The 23,650-nt window shown below is 44.0% G+C and overlaps 1 protein-coding gene across 1 annotated transcript in view; it reads right to left on the bottom strand.

Moving 5' to 3' along the window:
• The window catches only part of LOC128700628 (uncharacterized), a 59,322-nt gene extending 36,443 nt beyond the window's left edge, over nucleotides 1-22,879 (bottom strand). The window contains exons 1-4 of the mRNA XM_070097029.1: nucleotides 14,052-22,879; nucleotides 12,875-13,002; nucleotides 6,071-6,206; nucleotides 3,432-3,572 (exon numbers count right to left, since the gene is read on the bottom strand). Of these exons, the coding sequence (XP_069953130.1) occupies nucleotides 3,432-3,572; nucleotides 6,071-6,206; nucleotides 12,875-13,002; nucleotides 14,052-22,830 (9,184 nt within the window). The 5' untranslated portion in view covers nucleotides 22,831-22,879. The remainder of the gene's footprint in view (nucleotides 1-3,431; nucleotides 3,573-6,070; nucleotides 6,207-12,874; nucleotides 13,003-14,051) is intronic.
• Between the last annotated feature and the right edge of the window lie 771 nt (nucleotides 22,880-23,650).

Genomic DNA, 23,650 nt, shown 5'->3' with positions numbered 1-23,650 from the left:
TGCAATAGATAAAAAAGAAGTCCCACTGGGGATCTTCATTGACTTACGTAAAGCTTTTGATACAGTTGACCATGACTTGCTCCACATAAAATTGTCACATTATGGTATAAGAGGGCACTCCCTCAACTACCTAAAGTATGGTCACGTTAAGAGACCATACAATAAGTGTCAGGGGCCCGAGACTGTTCAACTGCCTCCCAGCACACATAAGGGGGATTACCAACAGACCCCTGGCAGTCTTCAAGCTGGCACTGGACAAGCACCTAAAGTCGGTTCCTGACCAGCCGGGCTGTGGCTCGTACGTTGGTTTGCGTGCAGCCAGCAGCAACAGCCTGGTTGATCAGGCTCTGATCCACCAGGAGGCCTGGTCACAGACCGGGCCGCGGGGGCGTTGACCCCCGGAACTCTCTCCAGGTAAACTCCAGGTAATACCTCAGCAACAGAAGCCAATATGTGTACAGAAATGGGGCAAACTCTTCCGCACAGCCAATTACAGTTGGTGTCCCACAGGGAAGTGTCCTTGGCCCTCTTCTCTTTCTCATATACATAAATGACCTACCAAATGCATCGCAACTACTCAAACCCACACTATTTGCAGATGACACTACATACGTCTTCTCTCACCCGAGCCCAGTCATGCTAGCCAATACTGTAAATACCGAATTACAGAAAATATCTACCTAGATGAGGACTAACAAACTTACTCTAAACATTGACAAAACTTACTTCATTCAGTTTGGTAACAGAGCTACAGATGTCCCTCTTAACATAATGATAAATGGATCATCTATCACAAAGCTAACAGAGGGAAAATTCTTAGGAATCCACCTTGATAATAGACTCAAATTTCAAACACATATACAACAAATTTCCAAGAAAATTTCCAAGACCGTAGGCAGACTATCGAAGATACGGTACTATGTTCCACAGTCAGCCCTCCTGGCCCTATATCACTCACTTATTTACCCCTATCTCACCTATGGAATTTGTGCATGGGGCTCTACAACAATAAACCATCTCGGACCACTAATTACCCAACCAAAGGCTGCAGTCAGAATGATAACAAATTCCCACTACAGGCAGCACACTCCACCAATATTCAAAACTCTAAACCTACTCACCGTACAAAACATCCATACTTATTACTGCACCTACTACATACATAGAACACTTAACTCAGATATAAACCCTCCCCTCAAACGTCTCCTTGCCAACCTCAACAGAACACATGACCATAACACAAGGCACAGATCACTCTTTGATGTTCCTCGTGTCCATCTCACACTATGCAAAAACTCAATGCACATAAAAGGCCTTAAAATCTGGAATTCATTACCTGTGAATATAAAAGAAACACAGTCTGTTTATAAATTCAAGTCTCTTCTCAAAAATCACTTACTCACCCATAACTAAATAAATACTAAATAACTGTATCTCATAAATTGTATCTCACAAATGTTTCTCATAATTGTATCTCATAAATGATTAACCTGTGACCCAATCAAACTTTGTTATTTTTTATTACATTACCTAACAGAATACTCCATTCTACTGAATGCTCAGCAACACAGTAAATGACCATATGATCTGTCTTTGAAATACTCATTTGTGCTTAATTGTAATCTGCTTACAATAATGTTTTACCACTGAATATATCATTGCTTAGTTAATCTTAAGTTAATTTTAAGCCTGCCCATAATGCTCTGCATACAATGGGCTTTGGCATGTTACACTTAATTACTGTATTTCTTTGTACTTTTCTGTATCATGTTCAAATAAATAAATAAATAAATAATCCACAAATAACCCGCAATGACAAGACAAAACTTATGACCACACTGTGACCTAACAATGGTCCAAGAATCGACCGAAACCTGATCGTAAGTGTCCTCTCCTAAGTGTGGATTATTTGTAAAGTGTTCTAGCCACGGTATTGTGACGTATGCTCCCCTGATGGGAGGTAATCAGGTTTGACCCAAGGAATGGGAGGGTAGCTCGAATTCTTGGGATCAAGAACCTTATACCAGACTTTGAAGGAACACACGTGAGAACCACAAGCATAAAAACTTCAAAATTAATGTATTATAATTTCTGCCAAGATATCACATAACCACATAAATATACACATGATAACTTGCATCACATGTGACACATGATAACTTTCGTCACCTGTGACACATAACTTTCGTCACCTGTGACATGATTTGCGTCACCTGTGACACATGATAACTTGCGTCACCTGTGACACATAACTTGCGTCACATGTAACAAAACCTGTGCCGCCTGTGATACACGTGGTAGCCTGCGTCACCTGGGACACATGATAACTTGCGTCACCTGGGACACATAATAACTTGCGTTTTGCGTGATATTCAGCGTCATCAGCGACACATGATCATTTACGTTACCAGTGATACAAATAACAAGCACAACATAGAATCGTTTTCTTAACATAGACAAAATTCCACAATCTTTTGCCTGTCTCACAAACAAACAATATTAGGTGTCCCATAGCTCGGCTGGTAGCGCACTCAGCTCACACACTGAGGTCCGTGGTTCGATCCCTGGTACGGGTGTAAACATAGGGGGGGTGTTTCCTTAACACACCTGCTGTCCCTGTTCACCTAGCAGTCAATAGGTACCTGGGTGTTAGCCAACTGGTGTGGGTCGCATCCTGGGGACAAAAGTAACCTAATTTGGCCGAAATGCTCAGCATAACCAGGGGCTTTCCATATAGTATGTAATTGAAGTCAGCTAGGACTGTATAAGTTGTATCATGTTCTTGTAGAAACAACAATTATTTTTATTAGTATTATTGTTATAATTACTATTATTGTTATAATTATTATTACTGTTAAAATTATTATTATTATTATTATATGTTAAACACAAGGCGTGAGCAGTGGGCCGCCCACTGCCACCTTCCTGACTCTCCATACCACACAAGAGAGAGAAAAGGAATTACTCAATCCTTCAAAATAACATACTAACACTTGTTACTTAATGAGGTATCTGCTAGCACTAGTTGTGAGCTATTCACCTCACACGCTGGTACTGTAGAACACAGCTGCATGCCGTAGGCTTACTACAGGATAAGCTACTGGTTCATAATAAACTACCGCTCACAGGATGAGCTGCTGGTGTGCAATAAGCTAGCCACTGATGCGGCATCATTAGTGAAAACTGATGAAGACCAAGATGACGCCTGCTGATGAAGATGCGAAGTGAGACGACACTCCTCCCCGGGGAGTCACCGCAAGAGAGAAGATGATGTTACCCTCCACCCGGAGGGCCCAAGAAAGAAGACTAGAAGAAAGATGAACGACACCCCCAACCCGGGGGCCACCGCCGGCTCACCATCTGGAGAAGACCCGGGCCGGAAGTACCGGCAAATCCCTAATGAATGAATGAATAATTAGTGAAAGACTCACCAAGGAGAGGGTCAGAGCGCGTGCAGGAGACCTGAGTGATCCACAGTCCGTAGCGATACACAGCATGGCTGACGCTGGTCACCACGCTGAACTCCACCCACCTGTCCACAGACTCTCTCCCTCCCACCAGCTCCACGTAGACTGACGGAGGAACACCAATACATGAAGAAGGCGTTGACTTTTCGCAGAGTTCATAATGATGTAGATAAGTTTATAGTGAAGGAGTGTGGCAGTGTAGGGTGGAGAGGTTATAGTGACGGAATGAAGGAGTAATAGTGTAGCTGGCATAAGTTATAGTGTAGTGAAGGGGTGCTGCAATGTATGGGTGAGACAGCGAGTGATGAAACAGTATAGGAATACACCAGTATAATATATAATCTGGACGATTTATGTATCCTATTACATAAATACCAGTGGCACATTATTACAACAACTATATATAATAATAATTTTTGCGTAACATTGATTTTAATCACTACACAGACTCGTCTCTCACGCTCATGTGATAATGTGAAGGACCCCAATGGAAATTAAAGGACCCCAATGGAAATAAGAAGAAACCCCAATGGAAATAAGTCACTGTGACTTTTTTTTTTGGGTTATCCCAGGTTCTCTGCACATATACTGCTATGTATTATAATTCTATATAACTGTATTTGTGTATACCTGAATAAACTTACTAACTGGTTATTGTTGTGAAATGTAAAACCTTTAATGGGGGATAACGTGATGTTGGTGAAGGTCTCTTTTATTAAAGGAAGAGGACTTACTTTGTGATCAACCTGCTATTTATATCTACATAGAACGATTTAACTCTTACCAAGATGGCGCTGCACTGAGTCACAGTAATAATGGTAGAATTACCGACAAAATGTAGTGAGAGTTGTATGTGAGAAGAGGTGACCATATCATTAGTATTATTATTATTGCTATTACTATTATTATTATTATTATTACTTATGAGAAGAGGTGACATTATTATTATTATCATTATTTACATTATTATTATTATAATCAAAAAGAAGCGCTAAGCCACAAGGGCTATACAGTAAGCTATACTGTAAGTTGCACGAGATTAATGAATTTTCGTTATTAAGTAATGTACTTCACGTTTAGCCAAGGCCGGGCCACCACTTGGGAAAGGTCCGGCACGGGAGAATACCGGCGAATCTTAAAAAAAAAAAATCGCAGTTACTTATAAAATATTGTGGTGTACAACAAGAGGTAGGAATACAGAGTTATTACTCTAGATGCCAATATTTCATATTATTAAATACTTCACATTAGTATGTAGCTCCATAGCTAGCGCACTCAGCTCACACACTAACGTCCGTGGTTCGATTCCCGGTACGGGTGGAAACATCAGGATGTGTTTCCTTAAAGCACCTGCTGTCCCTGTTCAACTAGCAGTAAAATAGGCACCTGGGTTTTAGCTGACTGGTATGGGTCGCATCCTGGGAACAAAATCGAAATAATTTGCGGGAAATGCTCTACCAAACAAGAGGTTTTCTATATAGTAGCAAGTGAGTGATGTCAGCTAGACCTGTATACCTGGTACATGTACTTGTAGAAATAAATATTATTGTTATAACATTGTAAGTGCCTCTGTAACATTACACTATGTACAGTGTTTCAATAATTAGTAGTCCTTCATAATTATACCTGTGACTGTATTATTACTACATCCACACTCTCACGCCCACACCTACACTCTCACTGCCGGTGTTGGTGTTTCCTTCTCACGACCACACCCACACTCTCACTGCCGGTGTTGGTGTTTCCTTCTCACGACCACACCCACACTCTCACTGCCGGTGTTGGTGTTTCCTTCTCACGACCACACCCACACTCTCACTGCCGGTGTTGGTGTTTCCTTCTCACGACCACACCCACACTCTCACTGCCGGTGTTGGTGTTTCCTTCTCACGACCACACCCACACTCTCACTGCCGGTGTTGGTGTTTCCTTCTCACGACCACACCCACACTCTCACTGCCGGTGTTGGTGTTTCCTTCTCACGACCACACCCACACTCTCACTGCCGGTGTTGGTGTTTCCTTCTCACGCCCACACCTACACTCTCACTGCCGGTGTTGGTGTTTCCTTCTCACGCCCACACCTACACTCTCACTGCCGGTGTTGGTGTTTCCCGCTCACGCCCACTGCTACTGACGCCTTCAATACTAGTGTTGGTGTTCCCCTCCCACGCCCACATCCACACCTACTAACGCCCTCATCGCTAGTTTTGGTACCAACTCCCCACGCCCACACCTACTCACGCTCTCAATGCTAGTGTTAGTGTTCCCTTTCCACGCCCACACTTACACCCACAGTTGTAAAATGAACAAAAGTGGAGCTGAAGGGATACCAGAAATTTTTCTTGACTGAAAGATAAATGAATGAATTAAAATGTTGTGCATAACAATGGTCTTCCTGCAAGCACAAGCAAATGTCAGCCATCTCTGTACAAACACTGTATCATCCAGAAATAAATGTCTGACTATGACTTAACTAGAAAGTGCTACAGCCAATGAACATTAAAAAAAAATGTGATAAATCATGGAAGAGGAGACAGCACGAGCACAGCTCTGCTACTGTAGCTACAGATAGGTAATTACAAAAAGGTACTTATTACTGACAGTGTTGGTCGGTGTTCCTGCCGCAGAAGTCGTTGACGGGCATGGGATGGATGGTACCAGAGACGTGAAGACGCTGCCCATTGCACCGACCCTTCACCGGCAGCACCATAGATGACTCCACGAAGTCGACACGCACCTGCACGACGATAAAGCACATCAACATCACCTCACACGGGAATCCAAGTGTTTTCCGGCTTATAGCATGTCAAATAAAGGTCTCTGAAGATGCCAAGAGTTCAGGGGTCACCATCAATACACATAGGGTGACGGAGGTGAACACAAATATGATGATGGGAAGCGGACACCCGTCTCCCTCCCACCTCACCTTCCCTCCCTCCTCACCGTCCTTCTCAATTCCCCTCTTCTCTTCTTTTTTCTCCCCCCTTTACCTTTCCTCTCCCCTCTCTTCTCTTTCCCTCTTCCCTCCTTCTGCCTCACTGATATTTACACGATAGCTGACATGGTTTAGATGATAAACATCTGCACGATGGTTGAGATGATTTATAAAATAGCTGACATGAGTCACAAGATACTTGGCATGGGTTACAAGATACCTGACATGAGTCACAAGATACTTGGCATGGATTACAAGATACCTGACATGAGTCACAAGATACTTGGCATGGGTTACAAGATACCTGACATGAGTCACAAGATACTTGGCATGGGTTACAAAATACCTGACATGAGTCACAAGATACTTGGCATGGGTTACAAGATACCTGACATGAGTCACAAGATACTTGGCATGGGTTACAAGATACCTGACATGAGTCACAAGATACTTGGCATGGGTTACAAGATACCTGACATGAGTTACAAGATACTTGGCATGGGTTACAAGATACCTGACATGAGTCACAAGATACTTGGCATGGGTTACAAGATACCTGACATGAGTCACAAAATACTTGGCATGGGTTACAAGATACCTGACATGAGTCACAAGATACTTGGCATGGGTTACAAAATACCTGACATGAGTCACAAGATACTTGGCATGGGTTACAAGATACCTGACATGAGTCACAAGATACTTGGCATGGGTTACAAGATACCTGACATGAGTCACAAGATACTTGGCATGGGTTACAAGATACCTGACATGAGTCACAAGATACTTGGCATGGGTTACAAGATACCTGATATGAGTCACAAGATACTTGGCATGGGTTACAAGATACCTGACATGAGTCACAAGATACTTGGCATGGGTTACAAGATACCTGACATGAGTCACAAGATACTTGGCATGGGTTACAAGATACCTGATGATGAGTTACAAGATACTTGGCATGGGTTACAAGATACCTGACATGAGTCACAAGATACTTGGCATGGGTTACAAGATACCTGACATGAGTCACAAGATACTTGGCATGGGCTACAAGATACCTGACATGAGTCACAAGATACTTGGCATGGGTTACAAGATACCTGACATGAGTTACAAGATACTTGGCATGGGTTACAAGATACCTGACATGAGTCACAAGATACTTGGCATGGGTTACAAGATACCTGACATGAGTTACAAGATACTTGGCATGGGTTACAAGATACCTGACATGAGTCACAAGATACTTGGCATGGGTTACAAGATACCTGACATGAGTCACAAGATACTTGGCATGGGTTACAAGATACCTGACATGAGTCACAAGATACTTGGCATGGGTTACAAGATACCTGACATGAGTCACAAGATACTTGGCATGGGTTACAAGATACCTGACATGAGTCACAAGATACTTGGCATGGGTTACAAGATACCTGACATGAGTCACAAGATACTTGGCATGGGCTACAAGATACCTGACATGAGTTACAAGATACTTGGCATGGGTTACAAGATACCTGACATGAGTCACAAGATACTTGGCATGGGCTACAAGATACCTGACATGAGTCACAAGATACTTGGCATGGGCTACAAGATACCTGACATGAGTTACAAGATACTTGGCATGGGCTACAAGATACCTGACATGAGTTACAAGATACTTGGCATGGGTTACAAGATACCTGACATGAGTCACAAGATACTTGGCATGGGCTACAAGATACCTGACATGAGTCACAAGATACTTGGCATGGGCTACAAGATACCTGACATGAGTTACAAGATACTTGGCATGGGCTACAAGATACATGACATGAGTCACAAGATACTTGGCATGGGTTACAAGATACCTGACATGAGTTACAAGATACTTGGCATGGGCTACAAGATACCTGACATGAGTCACAAGATACTTGGCATGGGCTACAAGATACCTGACATGAGTTACAAGATACTTGGCATGGGTTACAAGATACCTGACATGAGTCACAAGATACTTGGCATGGGCTACAAGATACCTGACATGAGTCACAAGATACTTGGCATGGGCTACAAGATACCTGACATGAGTCACAAGATACTTGGCATGGGTTACAAGATACCTGACATGAGTCACAAGATACTTGGCATGGGTTACAAGATACCTGACATGAGTTACAAGATACTTGGCATGGGTTACAAGATACCTGACATGAGTCACAAGATACTTGGCATGGGTTACAAGATACCTGACATGAGTTACAAGATACTTGGCATGGGTTACAAGATACCTGACATGAGTCACAAGATACTTGGCATGGGTTACAAGATACCTGACATGAGTCACAAGATACTTGGCATGGGTTACAAGATACCTGACATGAGTCACAAGATACTTGGCATGGGTTACAAGATACCTGACATGAGTTACAAGATACTTGGCATGGGTTACAAGATACCTGACATGAGTCACAAGATACTTGGCATGGGTTACAAGATACCTGACATGAGTTACAAGATACTTGGCATGGGTTACAAGATACCTGACATGAGTCACAAGATACTTGGCATGGGTTACAAGATACCTGACATGAGTCACAAGATACTTGGCATGGGTTACAAGATACCTGACATGAGTCACAAGATACTTGGCATGGGTTACAAGATACCTGACATGAGTCACAAGATACTTGGCATGGGTTACAAGATACCTGACATGAGTCACAAGATACTTGGCATGGGTTACAAGATACCTGACATGAGTCACAAGATACTTGGCATCGGTTACAAGATACCTGACATGAGTTACAAGATACTTGGCATGGGTTACAAGATACCTGACATGAGTTACAAGATACTTGGCATGGGTTACAAGATACCTGACATGAGTCACAAGATACTTGGCATGGGTTACAAGATACCTGACATGAGTTACAAGATACTTGGCATGGGTTACAAGATACCTGACATGAGTCACAAGATACTTGGCATGGGTTACAAGATACCTGACATGAGTCACAAAATACTTGGCATGGGTTACAAGATACCTGACATGAGTCACAAGATACTTGGCATGGGTTACAAGATACCTGACATGAGTCACAAGATACTTGGCATGGGTTACAAGATACCTGACATGAGTCACAAGATACTTGGCATGGGTTACAAGATACCTGACATGAGTCACAAGATACTTGGCATGGGTTACAAGATACCTGACATGAGTCACAAGATACTTGGCATGGGTTACAAGATACCTGACATGAGTCACAAGATGGTTAACATTTCCAAAATGAATGACATGACTAAGAAAACAGACACGATTTACAAGATAGCTGGCATAATTTACAGGAGAACTAACATGATTTACAAGAGCTGGCATGATTTACAAAATGGCTGAAATTATTTACAATATATAAAGTAAAAGGACACAAGTGCAACTAATGTGACATTTATTGTGGCAACGTTTCGCTCTCCAGGAGCTTTATCAAGCCATTACGTAATGGCTTGATAAAGCTCCTGGAGAGCGAAACGTTGCCACAATAAATGTCACATTAGTTGCACTTGTGTCCTTTTACTTTACATATTGTCGGTAATTCTACCAACTTTATTACTATTTACAATATAGTTGACACCATTTATTAAACGACAATTTACAAAATGGCAGACAACACACACCTAGCAGACAACACACACCTAGCAGACAACACACACCTAGCAGAAAACACACACCTGGCAGACAACACACACCTGGCAGACAACACACACCTGGCAGACAACACACATCTAGCAGACAACACACACCTGGCAGACAACACACACCTGGCAGACAACACACACCTAGCAAACAACACACACCTGGCAGACAACACACACCTGGCAGACAACACACACCTAGCAAACAACACACACCTGGCAGACAACACACACCTGGCAGACAACACACACCTGGCAGACAACACACACCTGGCAGACAACACACACCTGGCAGACAACACACACCTAGCAAACAACACACACCTGGCAGACAACACACACCTGGCAGACAACACACACCTGGCAGACAACACACACCTGGCAGACAACACACACCTGGCAGACAACACACACCTAGCAGACAACACACACCTAGCAGACAACACACACCTGGCAGACAACACACACCTGGCAGACAACACACACCTGGCAGACAACACACATCTAGCAGACACCACACACCTGGCAGACAATACACACCTAGCAGACAACACACACCTGGCAGACAACACACACCTGGCAGACAACACACACCTGGCAGACAACACACACCTAGCAGACAACACACATCTAGCAGACAACAACACACACCTGGCAGACAACACACACCTAGCAGACAACACACATCTAGCAGACAACACACACCTAGCAGAAAACACACACCTAGCAAACAACACACACCTGGCAGACAACACACACCTGGCAGACAACACACATCTAGCAGACAACACACACCTAGCAGACAACACACACCTAGCAGACAACACACATCTAGCAGACAACACACACCTAGCAGAAAACACACACCTAGCAAACAACACACACCTGGCAGACAACACACACCTGGCAGACAACACACACCTGGCAGACAACACACATCTAGCAGACACCACACACCTGGCAGACACCACACACCTAGTAGACAACACACACCTAGCAGACAACACACACCTGGCAGACACCACACACCTGGCAGACACCACACACCTAGTAGACAACACACACCTAGCAGACAACACACACCTGGCAGACACCACACACCTGGCAGACACCACACACCTAGTAGACAACACACACCTGGCAGACAATACACACCTAGCAGACAACACACACCTGGCAGACAACACACACCTGGCAGACAACACACACCTAGCAGACAACACACACCTGGCAGACAACACACACCTAGCAGACAACACACACCTGGCAGACAATACACACCTAGCAGACAACACACACCTAGCAGACAACACACACCTGGCAAACAACACACACCTAGCAGACAACACACACCTAGCAGACAACACACACCTAGCAGACAACACACACCTGGCAGACACACACCTATTCAATTCAATTCAAATCAATTCAAGTTTATTCTCTATAAGGGTTACAATGTGGGGTTTACAGGATTTGGATATTGTGTGGTTTACATGTTATAAAATACTAATTACAGAGGGGGCCACTAGGACACCTAGCATGGCTAGGCATTTCGGGCAGACTTAGATTAATTCTAACAGACAACACACACCTGGCAGATAACACACCTGACATACAATACGCACCTGGTAGACAATACACACCTGACAGACAGTACACACCTGGCAGACAATACACACCTTGTAGACAATACACACCTGGCAGACAATGCACACCTGACAGACAATTCACACTTGGTAGACAATACACACCTGGCAGACAATACTCACCTGGTAGACAATACACACCTGACAGACAATACACACCTGACAGACAATACTCACCTTGTAGACAATACACACCTGGCAGACAATACACTCCTTGTAGACAATACACACCTGGCAGACAATATACACCTGACAGACAATACTCACCTGGTAGACAGTACACACCTGACAGACAATACACACTTGGTAGATAATACACACCTGGCAGACAATACACACCTGGTAGACAATACACACCTGACAGACAACACACACTTGGTAGATAATACACACCTGGCAGACAATACACACCTGGTAGACAATACACACCTGACAGACAATACACACCTAGTAGACAATACACACCTGGCAGACAATACACACCTGACAGACAATACACACCTGGCAGACAATACACACCTGACAAACAATACACACCTGGCAGACAATACACACCTGACAGACAATACAAACTTGGTAGATAATACATACCTGGCAGACAATACACACCTGGTAGGCAATATACACCTGACAGACAATACACACCTGGCAGACAATACACACCTGACAGGCAATACACACCTGACAGACAATGCACACCTGACTAGTACCAGAACTGAGAAGAATGTATTATGAAGAGAGGTTGAAAGAACTGAACCTGACGACCTTAGAGGAGAGGACAAGGGTAGACATGATTACTACGTACAACGTCTTAAAAGAGGAATTGATAGGGGCTGATAGGGACAGAATGTTGGAATATGGAGGAGCAGAATCAAGAAGACATAAGTGGAAGCTGGAGATACAGATGAGCCACAGAGATGTAAGGAAGTATCTCTTTAGTCTCAGAGTGGTTAAAAAGTGGAATGACTTAAAGCAGCGGTGAAGGCAAATTCAATACACAACTTCAAGAGTAGATATGATTAGGCTTAAGAGGCCAGAAGTCAGTGATGCTGATCAAATCGGTGAGTACGAATTATTGAGAACAAATCAGTGAGAACATATCGGTGAGTACAAATTGGTGAGAAATCGGTGAGTACACACCTGGCAGACAGTCGGGTCTGGGACCAACAGACGGAAGGTACATGTGCCTCGGCCGCGGTCTGGCATAGGGTACGATGGGTTGAGGAAGTTGCTGACCCGAGCACTGCCCACACTGCCGCAGCGGTACACTGCAGGAGGTACGGCACAGGAGGTAGGTTACGAGAAGGTACAGTAGGTACTGTACAGGGATACAATACTGGGGTATGGTACAGGAAGATTCAAAAGACAAATTGGTAGGTGAAAGTGAGCACTACGACAAGCAAAGTGACGAGAGTAAAAAAGTCTTACCAATAAAACACTGAACGTGATATCGGAAGGAAAGAGTACGGGAAATGTGAATGCATTTCTATATCCGTGAGTGGAGGTGTTTGAAAATGTGTCTGTGAAAGAGGCAGCAAGAGTGCTGAAGACTCTTTAGAAAGAAATTTATTAATGAACGCAAATATGGAAATGTGTGAGAATATAGTTGCACCAACGTAGGCGGTGGAAAAGTTGTGTTTGAGACCAATGTGTGGCGAGGAGAATAAGGAATGAAGAAATTACAAGATGGTCTGTTGGCATGAAACATATATTTCAGCGAGAGGAAAGGGAATTATTGAAGTAGTTTGGTCAAGAAACGAAGATAAAGCAACGATGGTTCCAGTAAAAATGTTTAGAGATCTGGAGTGGATGGAAGGTGTAGCGGATGACTAATATAGAACGTGAATGTTAGATGACTAATATAGAACATGAATGTTAGATGACTAATATAGAACGTGAATGTTAGATGACTAATATAGAACGTGAATGTTAGAGAGGTTGATCTTACAGCATCCAGAAAGTATATGTTAGAGTGCTAGACTGTAGTGAAAAAAATAGAATATCACATGCTGTTTGTGGGAACATGTTAATATTAATGAAAGTACGTACTAAAGAAAAATGTTTAGGTGGACTTTACTGCTGAAGGTGGGAAATACAGTGTCTACTTTGAAAGCTGGGTGGTGATGCTGTAGTGTTTTATGGTAAATGAATCATGTGTGTGTGTGTGTGTGTGTGTGTGTGTGTGTGTGTGTGTGTGTGTGTGTGTGTGTGTGTGTGTGTGTGTGTGTGGAGTACTGGAGTACTGCTGTGTTAACTTGGAGGATAAAGTGGATAATTATATTAATTTAAGCATGCCCCTTCGATATTAGTGTCTCACCTCCCGTCGCAGGCTGCGTAGTGGCCACTCCAGGATGTACAATACTGGGGCCGCGGGTTGATGAAGGTCCTGGTGTTGCATAAGTTGTCGGCCCTTCTATGCCAATACTGGTAGCAGCATGCTGCCCACCAGCATGTCCTAGAGATGCCCCTGGTAGACTAAACCCTCCGTGATTAACCTCAGCAGGTGTAGAAACATATTCAGAACTGAAAATACCTGGATAACCTCCTGAATACCCAGTTTCTGGATTCTGGGGATTCAGGTACTGATGATATGAACTGCTTGTCGGAAGCGATGAGGTACCTGGGTAGTCGGAACTAGAGACTAGTGGATACCTGGTGACTGGAGAATGACTTGTAGGTGGGTAGGACACCAGTTGTTGATAAAAATGTGGGTAAACACTTGTGGGTGAATGAATTGCCAAAGGTGTTCCAGGTGTAGGGTACTTCAGGACGGTCTGTTCAGCTACACTCAAATTGGAATAAGGCTTTGGTTGGAAATCCCCAGTCAACAGTCCTAGGGAAGGAGACACCACTATGCCATCTGAAGATTCCTTACTGACTGATGAAGAAAGCCTTAATGAGGAGCTACCTTGTCCACCTGAGACACTATCTCCACTAATCACAGAATAAGGTGGCAACTTGCCCTTTACTGTAGATGCCCATGAAGCAGCTGTAGGCTGGATATTAGGAGAAAGAGTCAATGGTTCACTTATATCTTTTGTGACTCTTAAGCTCTCGGATAGCGGAGTTGCATTCAGATCAAAGAATGTCGCAGGAGTGAAGGATGTCACCCACCCCACAGGAACTTTACTTAACTCATCATGGTCATCCTGGAAGTCAGAGAGTTTACCATATTCTTCCTCATCTTGGTAATAGAATGACTCAGATTCTTCCTCCGACTGAGAGAGTGAATCATAGTTTACTTCACCCTGGGTATAAGACCCGTACTCATCTTGCAGGAAGGCAGAGTGAATTGTAACCTGATCAGCTGGTCTTGACAGAGGTTTCTGAATGATGCTGGAGACTGTAATCAACTGAGGCTCGGTAGGCTGGCGGCTCACGTGCACTGCTCCCTGGATTAATGAGTTAGAAATGAACTCGGTGACTGTTTGTCTTTCCCACGTTGTTGCCGATCTGGTATAAAGTCCTTCCTGTTGGTTTACTGGCAGACTAGATGATGGGAATCTCACAGGGTACGTCGTGGGTCTAATCGGAGAGCCAAATACATAGTGAGAATATAACAAGTGAGGAATATCAATTTGAGGTGGTTTTAGAGCAAACAACAAAGAGTTGCTTTCATCACTCGATACAGAAGAACTCGACATCTTCTCTCGATTAAATGAAGATGAGGAAAACATTGCTTGTTCCACTTGAGGTGTTGCTGAGCTGTGAGTGAGAACAGGTGTTGGTGAGTGTGTGTACCAGAGAGAGGGAAAAATGAGAGACTCCTCTGTGATAATGCTAGTTACAGGATCACCGGGAGTAATAGAGGGACCCCAGGAAGCCTGTGATGGCTCCCTCATTGGTGTATTAGACGCTAATGGCCACTGTGTACCACCTGAATCAGCTGATAACGAATACTGAAAACGTAATGTCTGGGCAGCTTTTATCTGCTGCATGTTACCGTTGGAATTCGGCGGTGACTCTGCCTGCAGCTGGGAAAATACGCTGGTGGGCCGAACTGAGGAGAGGTCAAGTACTGCAGGTGCTGCCTCCGTCACTATCACCGTCGTTGGAGTTACAACATAGGTTGGAGTGGGGGAGAGAGGCAGAATTTCTTGGACGTAACCCTCTGTATGAAACGGATCCGCTTGGAACTGAGCCGTGGCTATCAAATCATCAGTGTTAAGGGGTAGGAAGACGGGTTTAGGAAAGTGCAAGATGGCACCGCCAGTCTCATCCAGCGATTTATTGGGGAAGAGGGTGGGCCTTTGAGTGTAACTCTGACTGGGCTGTTGAAGAGGCCTCCGATCAGGCTCCTTAATGGGTTTCTGAGTTGACTTCTGAATGGGTCTTTGACTGGACTGTTCAGGCCTGAAATTGAGCCCTTGAATGGGCCTCTGACTGGGCTGGCTAGGCTTGTGAATAGAAAGAGGCACGCTGGGTTTAGCAGGGAAACTGTCAGGTGTAGGTGTAGACAAATAAGAATAAAACAAAGATGGATAGGTCACTGAATTATGTATTTCATCGCCCTGTTCATATGATTCACTATCTACATAATTTTCTTGAACATCTGATGGAGCAGCAGGATACCTGTCCTCATATTTGGACTTAAGAAGCGTAGCCAAGAGGTCAGCATACGACTGATCAGTGACATCAACAGTGCTTGACTGAGGATAAAAGAATTTACTGTTTCCTCTCAGTTGGAATAAGACTTGCCGCAGAATAGCCAGATCAGGGTACACCTCTTCGTATGTCCTATTGCTTTCAAGAACAGCGTTCAGCATCACCACAGCAAGCAGGTCCTCGGATGTCATGTGGCCAAGGGCAGCGATGGAGGCGTTGGGGTTGGAGGTATTAAGGACAGACGCCAGAATATCCATCCACTCCTCCATGTATTTACTGTGAGGTGTTTTGACCTGAGAGTCAGCTAGGTAGGCTTCGGTGATGTTATTTTGGGTTCGTTTTTCAGTTTGATGCATATGTTTATCATAAAAAACATGCTCATGGGCGTTGACACTAGTCTCTTTGTCTGTCAAATACGTAGTGAGAATTTCGTTCGATACTCTTGAAAGTTGATCTTCTTTCATCTCCGATCTCAGAGTGGTTTCATTCTGTGACTGTATCTTGCTATTAGTATCCTGGGTTGCGTCTGAATGTTGGTGAAGCTGAGGAACAACAGAAGATTGCCAGAAGTCTGCCTCATTCTCTGAATTGCTGCTCTCTGTAAACGAAAGCTCTCCCGGGATATTCTCTTCCCAGTCAGACACTGACTGGAAAGTCTGCAGGATATCCGAAGGTGCCCAGGTGGTCACATAAGGAAAAGAGGTGGGTAAAGGAGTCACTCCTGTTGAGTCTCTTAATGCATAAACCGAGTCTCTCTGTGTTGTGCTCGTTGTAGTCAACGATGAAGAGTTTGCGTGAAGTGTCGTGCCGAGCTCAGGAAAATTAGTGTGAAAATCAGGTGAATAAGGCATAGACGTTTCCTGTAACAGAATCTCAGTAGATAAAGTTGGAGGAGAGATGACTCCGGCTTCAGTTGGTATCGAGGCCGTGCTGGGGCTCAATGTAGTACTCAGAGAAGACACCAGGACCATGGCCTCACTCAGGTTTCCCTGGGTTGCTTTCATAAGGTTCTTTATGACCGTGTGGAGTGGATTAATCGGACTCAAAAGAAACTTGTTCATTGTAGGACGTGAAGAAGAGAAAGTATCCAAGACCTTCAACTGCGAAAGTAAATTGTTTACGAAAGTTAGTGGAATTTTAATGTCTATTCCAGTTATTGTGGTTGTAGTTGGTCTGGGTGTCGTTGTGCTGTGTTTCAGTAAACCCATAACCCATTCATGTATATTATTGTAAAGAGGAGTGGTAGGAGGTGGTGTGGTGGTGGTTGTGGTGGCCAGGTACTCTTGGATCTGCTTCTTCACCCATTCTACAGACAGATGGTTCGGGATGCCGCTGTTGATCGTGTCGGGGAACAAACTTGAGCTGTCAGATGTCTGTATTGGTTTGTTGTTAACCACGTGGCCCGAGGACATGTTGCGTACACCCAGTGTTACTTCACCGTTTATAACTCCCTGACTAGAGTTTTCACTAGTGTTGCCAGGCAAGTTGGTCTCAGTGATTCGCTGCAGTCTTGTGTTCACACTGTTTTGAAACTGATGAGGTATTTCCGCACTCTCAGTTACACTTGGTCTCTGGTTACTGAAGTCAGAGGGAAGATGTGTCGTGGGTATGTGTGGCTGGGGGATGTTGCTAAAAGTCTGTGTTATCTCACTGTTGGCAATTGAAAGTTTAGGATTAAATGCAAGAGTAGTGCCACTATACGTTTCTTGTACACCATTGGTCAGGTTATTACTGTTAATTCCCGTGTCCGCCTGTGCTCCTTGTCCCCCACCAAGATAGTGCACTGCCTGGATGGGGTAGGAGCCCCTTTGGGGAAACCCCGGCCAAACTCCCGCGGTCCCTGGCGGAGCAACGAAATCAGAGTTATTATGCGTCGGTTGATACACAGTCGTGGAAGAGGGGAGGGACGCATGAGCATCCTGTGGTGGTGTGCTAGGGATGGTGGTGGCTGTCGCGCTCATAGCTAAGGGATCACTGAAGTAAATCCAGGCTGAGGAAGGTACCATCACCTCACCAAAACTTGAATGAAAGACGATCATCTCTGTGGCTGCTTCTTTTGACAGGTGCTGTCGATAAGTGTTTAATGATAGAGACGATGCCGATGGTCTGATGGTAAGAGCGCCATGGACAGCGCTGATGTCTGAATTAGCATCAGGAAGAAAAGACTGCATGCTCTCGGTCAGAGAACTGTATATTGCTGAAGGTATGAGGGCAAGATGTTCAACACTGGCGGTGGGAATCGTGGTAACCACATTACTTGGATCACTGAACGGGTCATGTGAGTTTCCCGTCTCCAGCACAGTAACAGCCTGAAGAGAGACCAAGTCTCCGTGAAAGTACGTGACAGAAGAAGGGGCGACAAGATATGTTTGTTGTGGGTGGATGGAGACGAGAGTGGCAGACCACGCTGGCTCGGAGCTGGTGAAGACTGTCGTTGATGGCGTCAAAAACTGTACCTTTGGAACGGAGGTGGCCAACGTACTTTGCGTGACAGTAATCTGTGCATACTGTGGTTCTCTGGGCAAGGAGACATGGTCACCAGGTAGCCAAGTGACCGTGTGTGTGACTGTTGTAACGGTGATTTTAGAAGAGTCTCTAAGTGTCATTCTGGGTTGTGTTGTGACCTGTTGAGGTCTGATGGTTGTCTGAGTTGTTTCGGGAATCTCTAACTGATTTATATTTAGTACTGGTGTTTGTTTATGTTTTATAATGTTGATTATATGGTTCAGAATTTCTGTGTCAGATATGTTTTGAGGCAGAATATTTTTTGCAGCATTCATGAGAAGCTGTAATTTCTGCACGTGAGGCTTGAAGACAGCTGATGTAGAGTTCATATAGGCATTCGCATAAACGTTATCAGTAGTGGCAGCAACACCTGAAGTGTAATCTAGAGGAATCCGCAGTATAGTATCATTTATCTTGGCCCCAGGTGGCTCCCATGATCCATTTGACAATGTGGTAACCAAGAAGCCAGAGGTGGTTGAGGGCGACGTGACATTCAGAGGGCCGCCACCTGCTAAAGAGACATGTGAAGAGTTTGTCACTGCGTAATTTACATAACTCTCATCCCATGTATCCGCCGTTGTCAGAGCAGTTATATTTTGCATGGAAAATTGTGGTCCTGGTCGCCACGATGGAACGTTCTGGACAAAATCTGTGTTCAAGACAGATGTGTTCGGTAAGTAATTTGTCTTTGTGAGCTTAATCTGAGGTAAAGTTACAAGAGGTGCTTGATAATTACTAGAGGAAGATAACGCACCATCTGTCGTAAAAGAGGTTGCGGATGTTATGAAAGAATGCTTAAAAAACTCTGAATGCAAAACTGCATAGGGCTGAGTGGAGCTTGAGTGTGTTTGTGGGCTCCTGTTACTTGTGCTATGATTTAAGAAAGAAGCACTGGCATTAGCTATTTCGTTGGTAATAGGATCTGAAGAAATTACATCATGCACTTGGTCGGGCTCTTTGAGCTTAAATGAAGTTGATTTTAAAACTGGAGACGGTGAAGTCATCCTAGATTTGCTTTCGGAGGCTCTGTGTAGATCCCACCATGTCTCACTAGAGATGATGGATGCTGTGGCATCATGTGTGCTTACTGTGGGTGATGCTGGTGTCTTCAGGAGAGAGTCATACCAAGTATCGGGTGACCAAGAATTTGTGAGGCTCCCCTTGATAGTCTGTGGCGTCTCTGGGGTTGTGGATGGTCTTCGTGACATGGCAGAGAACCAATACTTGGATGGGTCATAGAGAGCCTCCTCTTGCAGTGTTGTAGTTTTGATAGCTGGATCTTCTGAAGTGTTGTTACTTGAAGGCAGAAACGATGTTATGTTATGTGATTCAGAAACTTTATTTTGCATTGGAGATAATATAATGCTACTGTGACTGGATGAAGATGTCTCATATGGTAAAAAGAGTTCAGTCTCGTTGTTCTTAGCTGGCAAAGGCATAAAATTGTTAATCGTTGCCTCTGCATCCGAAGTTTTGACAACTGAGGATGATATGTCTGGCTGTGATCTAGTGACACTTGTCCAGTCTACTGCAGGTACCGCAGTCGTTCCTTTGAGTTGGTTTGAGTCCAAGAGACTGATCAAGGTAGTCAAGTCATTTTTCGCGTTGTAAGGTTGATGAGGAGGACGTCGCTTATTACGGGGCGTAGAAGGAGACCTGACAAAAGGTCTGCGCGTCGTTGTCTCGAAATAAAGTGGATTAAACGTTGTCATGGCCATGTCAGATGTAACCAGCGGCTCTGTTGTGATTGGTGTCTTCCTTATATATGGATCAGGATCAAGTCTTGTGGCTATACTGTTACTAGTGGAAGATGACGTTGTTAAGGATGGCTGGAAATATGACCGACGTGTGGTTGATATCACGTGTATATTATTGTTAATTATCATCCAAGGATAACTGGAAGTGGTTGGATCTTGCTTGCCCTTTTCCTCCTTAGACTGAGGTGTGCTGATAGACGAGCCCATGAAAGATGAGGTTGAATTTCCATATACTGTGCTTTTTGGAACTTCCCATGGTGTATACCAATTACTGAGTGATGGTTTATCTGTTATAGCAATACTCAATGAGTAGAGAGGTCTGCTTGCGTGTGTCACATTCCGTGAATTATCGTTAACTGAGGATGGTGGTTTGTGGTTCAGCAGTGAGTTGATAATAGGTGGTGTAAGTGATGGTATAGGAAGAGGCCTACGAGTGGTCGTCCTGATGTATAGAGCTTGGCTGGGGTCCTCCCAATGGGGAATGGTCGTTGTCATGAGAACAGAAGTGGATGAAACCGTTGAAAGTGATGAAGTTGTGGTAGTGGGCCTTATACTGTGGAAGTTTATAACACTAGATGAAGCATCCACAAAATGACTGACACCAAGAAGTTCATGTGTTGTGGCAGTGATGGTTGAGGCTGGTGATGGTACGGGCTGCCTGCTAAATGTCTCCCGGTGTTGAGTGTCGGGAGGTGCTCTCTCACTTAAAGTGAATGATTTTATTGTGTTTGGTTGCTCGGTTAGCTGTGTAGCCGTAGTTAGTCTGGAGGCTGGACGAGTGAATGGTTGTTTAGTCGACGTTATAATTAAAGCATCATTTGCAACAAACCAGGGAGCATTTTCATCTGACAACCTATCCTTTGTTATTGGTTTTACTGTTGTTGTAGCCACTAAGGTAGTAAATGGTTGTCTGTTCTTCGTTATAACATTAAGGCCCTCGTATGGGAAAATAATTGGAATGTCGCTCGAAAAAGCTGGTACAGTTGTAAAGTTGCCATCACTTGAGGTGTACTGCTCCAGTGGGAAGGACGTGGCGTAATGCCTGGTGGTCGTCTGGTGGACCACAGAGGGTGCTGTAGGGAGGGTGTCCTCGGTCTTGGTGTCCATCACGGCGCCTGTAGACGATGATTTTATTGGCAGGAAAGGTGAAAAGGTTGACATTAAATTTAGTAGCTGATCAGCTGAATAATAATGGGAGAGGAAATCTTGTAGAGTGGAGTGAGACAGGGCGTGATCCACCTGTGGCCGCGCCGTCGATGATACTAGACCAGAGGCACTAATGGCAGGTTCAGCAGTAGAAGGTTTATGAAGCATAAAAGACAGCAGGCTATTTACTATCGCCATGTCGTTGTTCAGACTAGAATGGTTGGCGTGTGTTGAAGATTTGGTCGTGGTGGTGGTGATCGGCCTCTCAGTACGTGAATTAACCATCACATCTCCAACAGGTGTAGAAGAGCTAGAGTCTGCTACTTTCAACAGATTGTCAAAGACAGTAAGATCAGCCCCTAGCAATTGCGGGTACTTAGAGTGGGTGGGGCGGAGTGTTGTGCGCGTGGCACCTTGGTACTGTAGAGAGAGCGGGGTGGTAGGCCGCTCATCATGGATAGTGGCCCAAGTGATGATGCCCAAACGGGAGTAGCCGGGCTCCTCCGTGTTGGGCAGTATAGGTCCTGGGGTTCTACCAACAAAAACATTGGAGCCAAATCCGTTCATCTTGGGCGATGATATACTCGTCTTATTGACGGTCACTGTCTCCAGATCATTAGGAGCACCTTTACCCTCAAAATGTGCTACAGCTGAGGCTGTAGTTCCTGCCCACAAGCTAGGTAAGGTTGTGGCTTCAGACACTATTATATCACTGGGGATGTGAACAATGTCAACATCTGGATTCAACTCAGTCATAACATTAGTGATATTGTATTCCCTGAGACGATCACTGTGAATTTTAATTTTTGTTGCATTTGGTTGTCCCTGAGGAAGATACTGCACAGAGAGGGACGTGATATTGATAGTGTTTATTATTGCATGCTTGTCATTATGATTTTCTTTAGTAAAATTTTCAGCTTTTCGATTTTTTTTGTCGTATTCCTTAACGATCTTGTCGGTGTCTTCTTCGTAACGGTTTTCTTGGTTTCCGTAATACAGCTGGGAAATAAGGGTGGATACTTTGGCGCTAGCATCACCCACTGAGATATTCTTTACAGGTACTTCAAATGGCGATGTATCCATTTTCTCATATTCGTGCTGGTTTTCTATAGCACGCCGTTCTCTATGAAGAACTGATGAATCTGAAAGCGTAATGCAATATAAGAACTCATCAAATCTACAAATCATTTTACACGGTCGTATAAATTTTTACGGTGGTTCTGAGTGGAAATAGATGTTGTAGGTATATATGAAACATTATTGGTACATTACTGAAAATAAATCTTAATACTTAAGTGTGAAAATCATGTGTTATGTTGCCCATGGAACTAAAACATTTTTGGAACCTTGGTTATATGACTTCAAACATATGAGTATATATGTAATATTTTATAACTAGCTCATTGGTGGCACGTTCGGTTCACAGCTAAACATCTGGGTTCAATCTTGAGCGGGGGCCACACATATATATTGACAGGTAACACCTACTGCCTCTGTTTACTTAGAAGTAAATAGGTACCTGGGTTTTAGCCAACTTTTGCGTATCGTATCCTAGAAAAGGACCAAGGGATTCCAGTGTAAATAAGCCAAACTGATTGATTTTCCTGATTTAACCTGTTACTAACTCTAGTAAATTTATTCAGGTACAAGTTGATAAATTAGACACATGTGCAACACTTGGGTATCTTTATTGAAGAAACGTTTCGCCACACAGTGGCTTTATCAGTCCATACAGAGGAGTACGGGGAAGAACAGGAAGAGTTTTATTACCTCAAACTCCTGTTTTTCCCCGTTCTCCTTTGTATTGGACTGATGAAGCCACTGTGTGGCGAAACGTTTCTTCAATAAAGATACCCAAGTGTTGCACATGTGTCTAATTTATCAACTTGTCGGTTCTCTGAGC

This window comes from Cherax quadricarinatus, chromosome 56 (assembly GCF_038502225.1).
Source record: "Cherax quadricarinatus isolate ZL_2023a chromosome 56, ASM3850222v1, whole genome shotgun sequence".
NCBI lineage: Eukaryota > Metazoa > Arthropoda > Malacostraca > Decapoda > Parastacidae > Cherax > Cherax quadricarinatus.
This window is presented reverse-complemented; position numbering and strand designations above follow the sequence as displayed.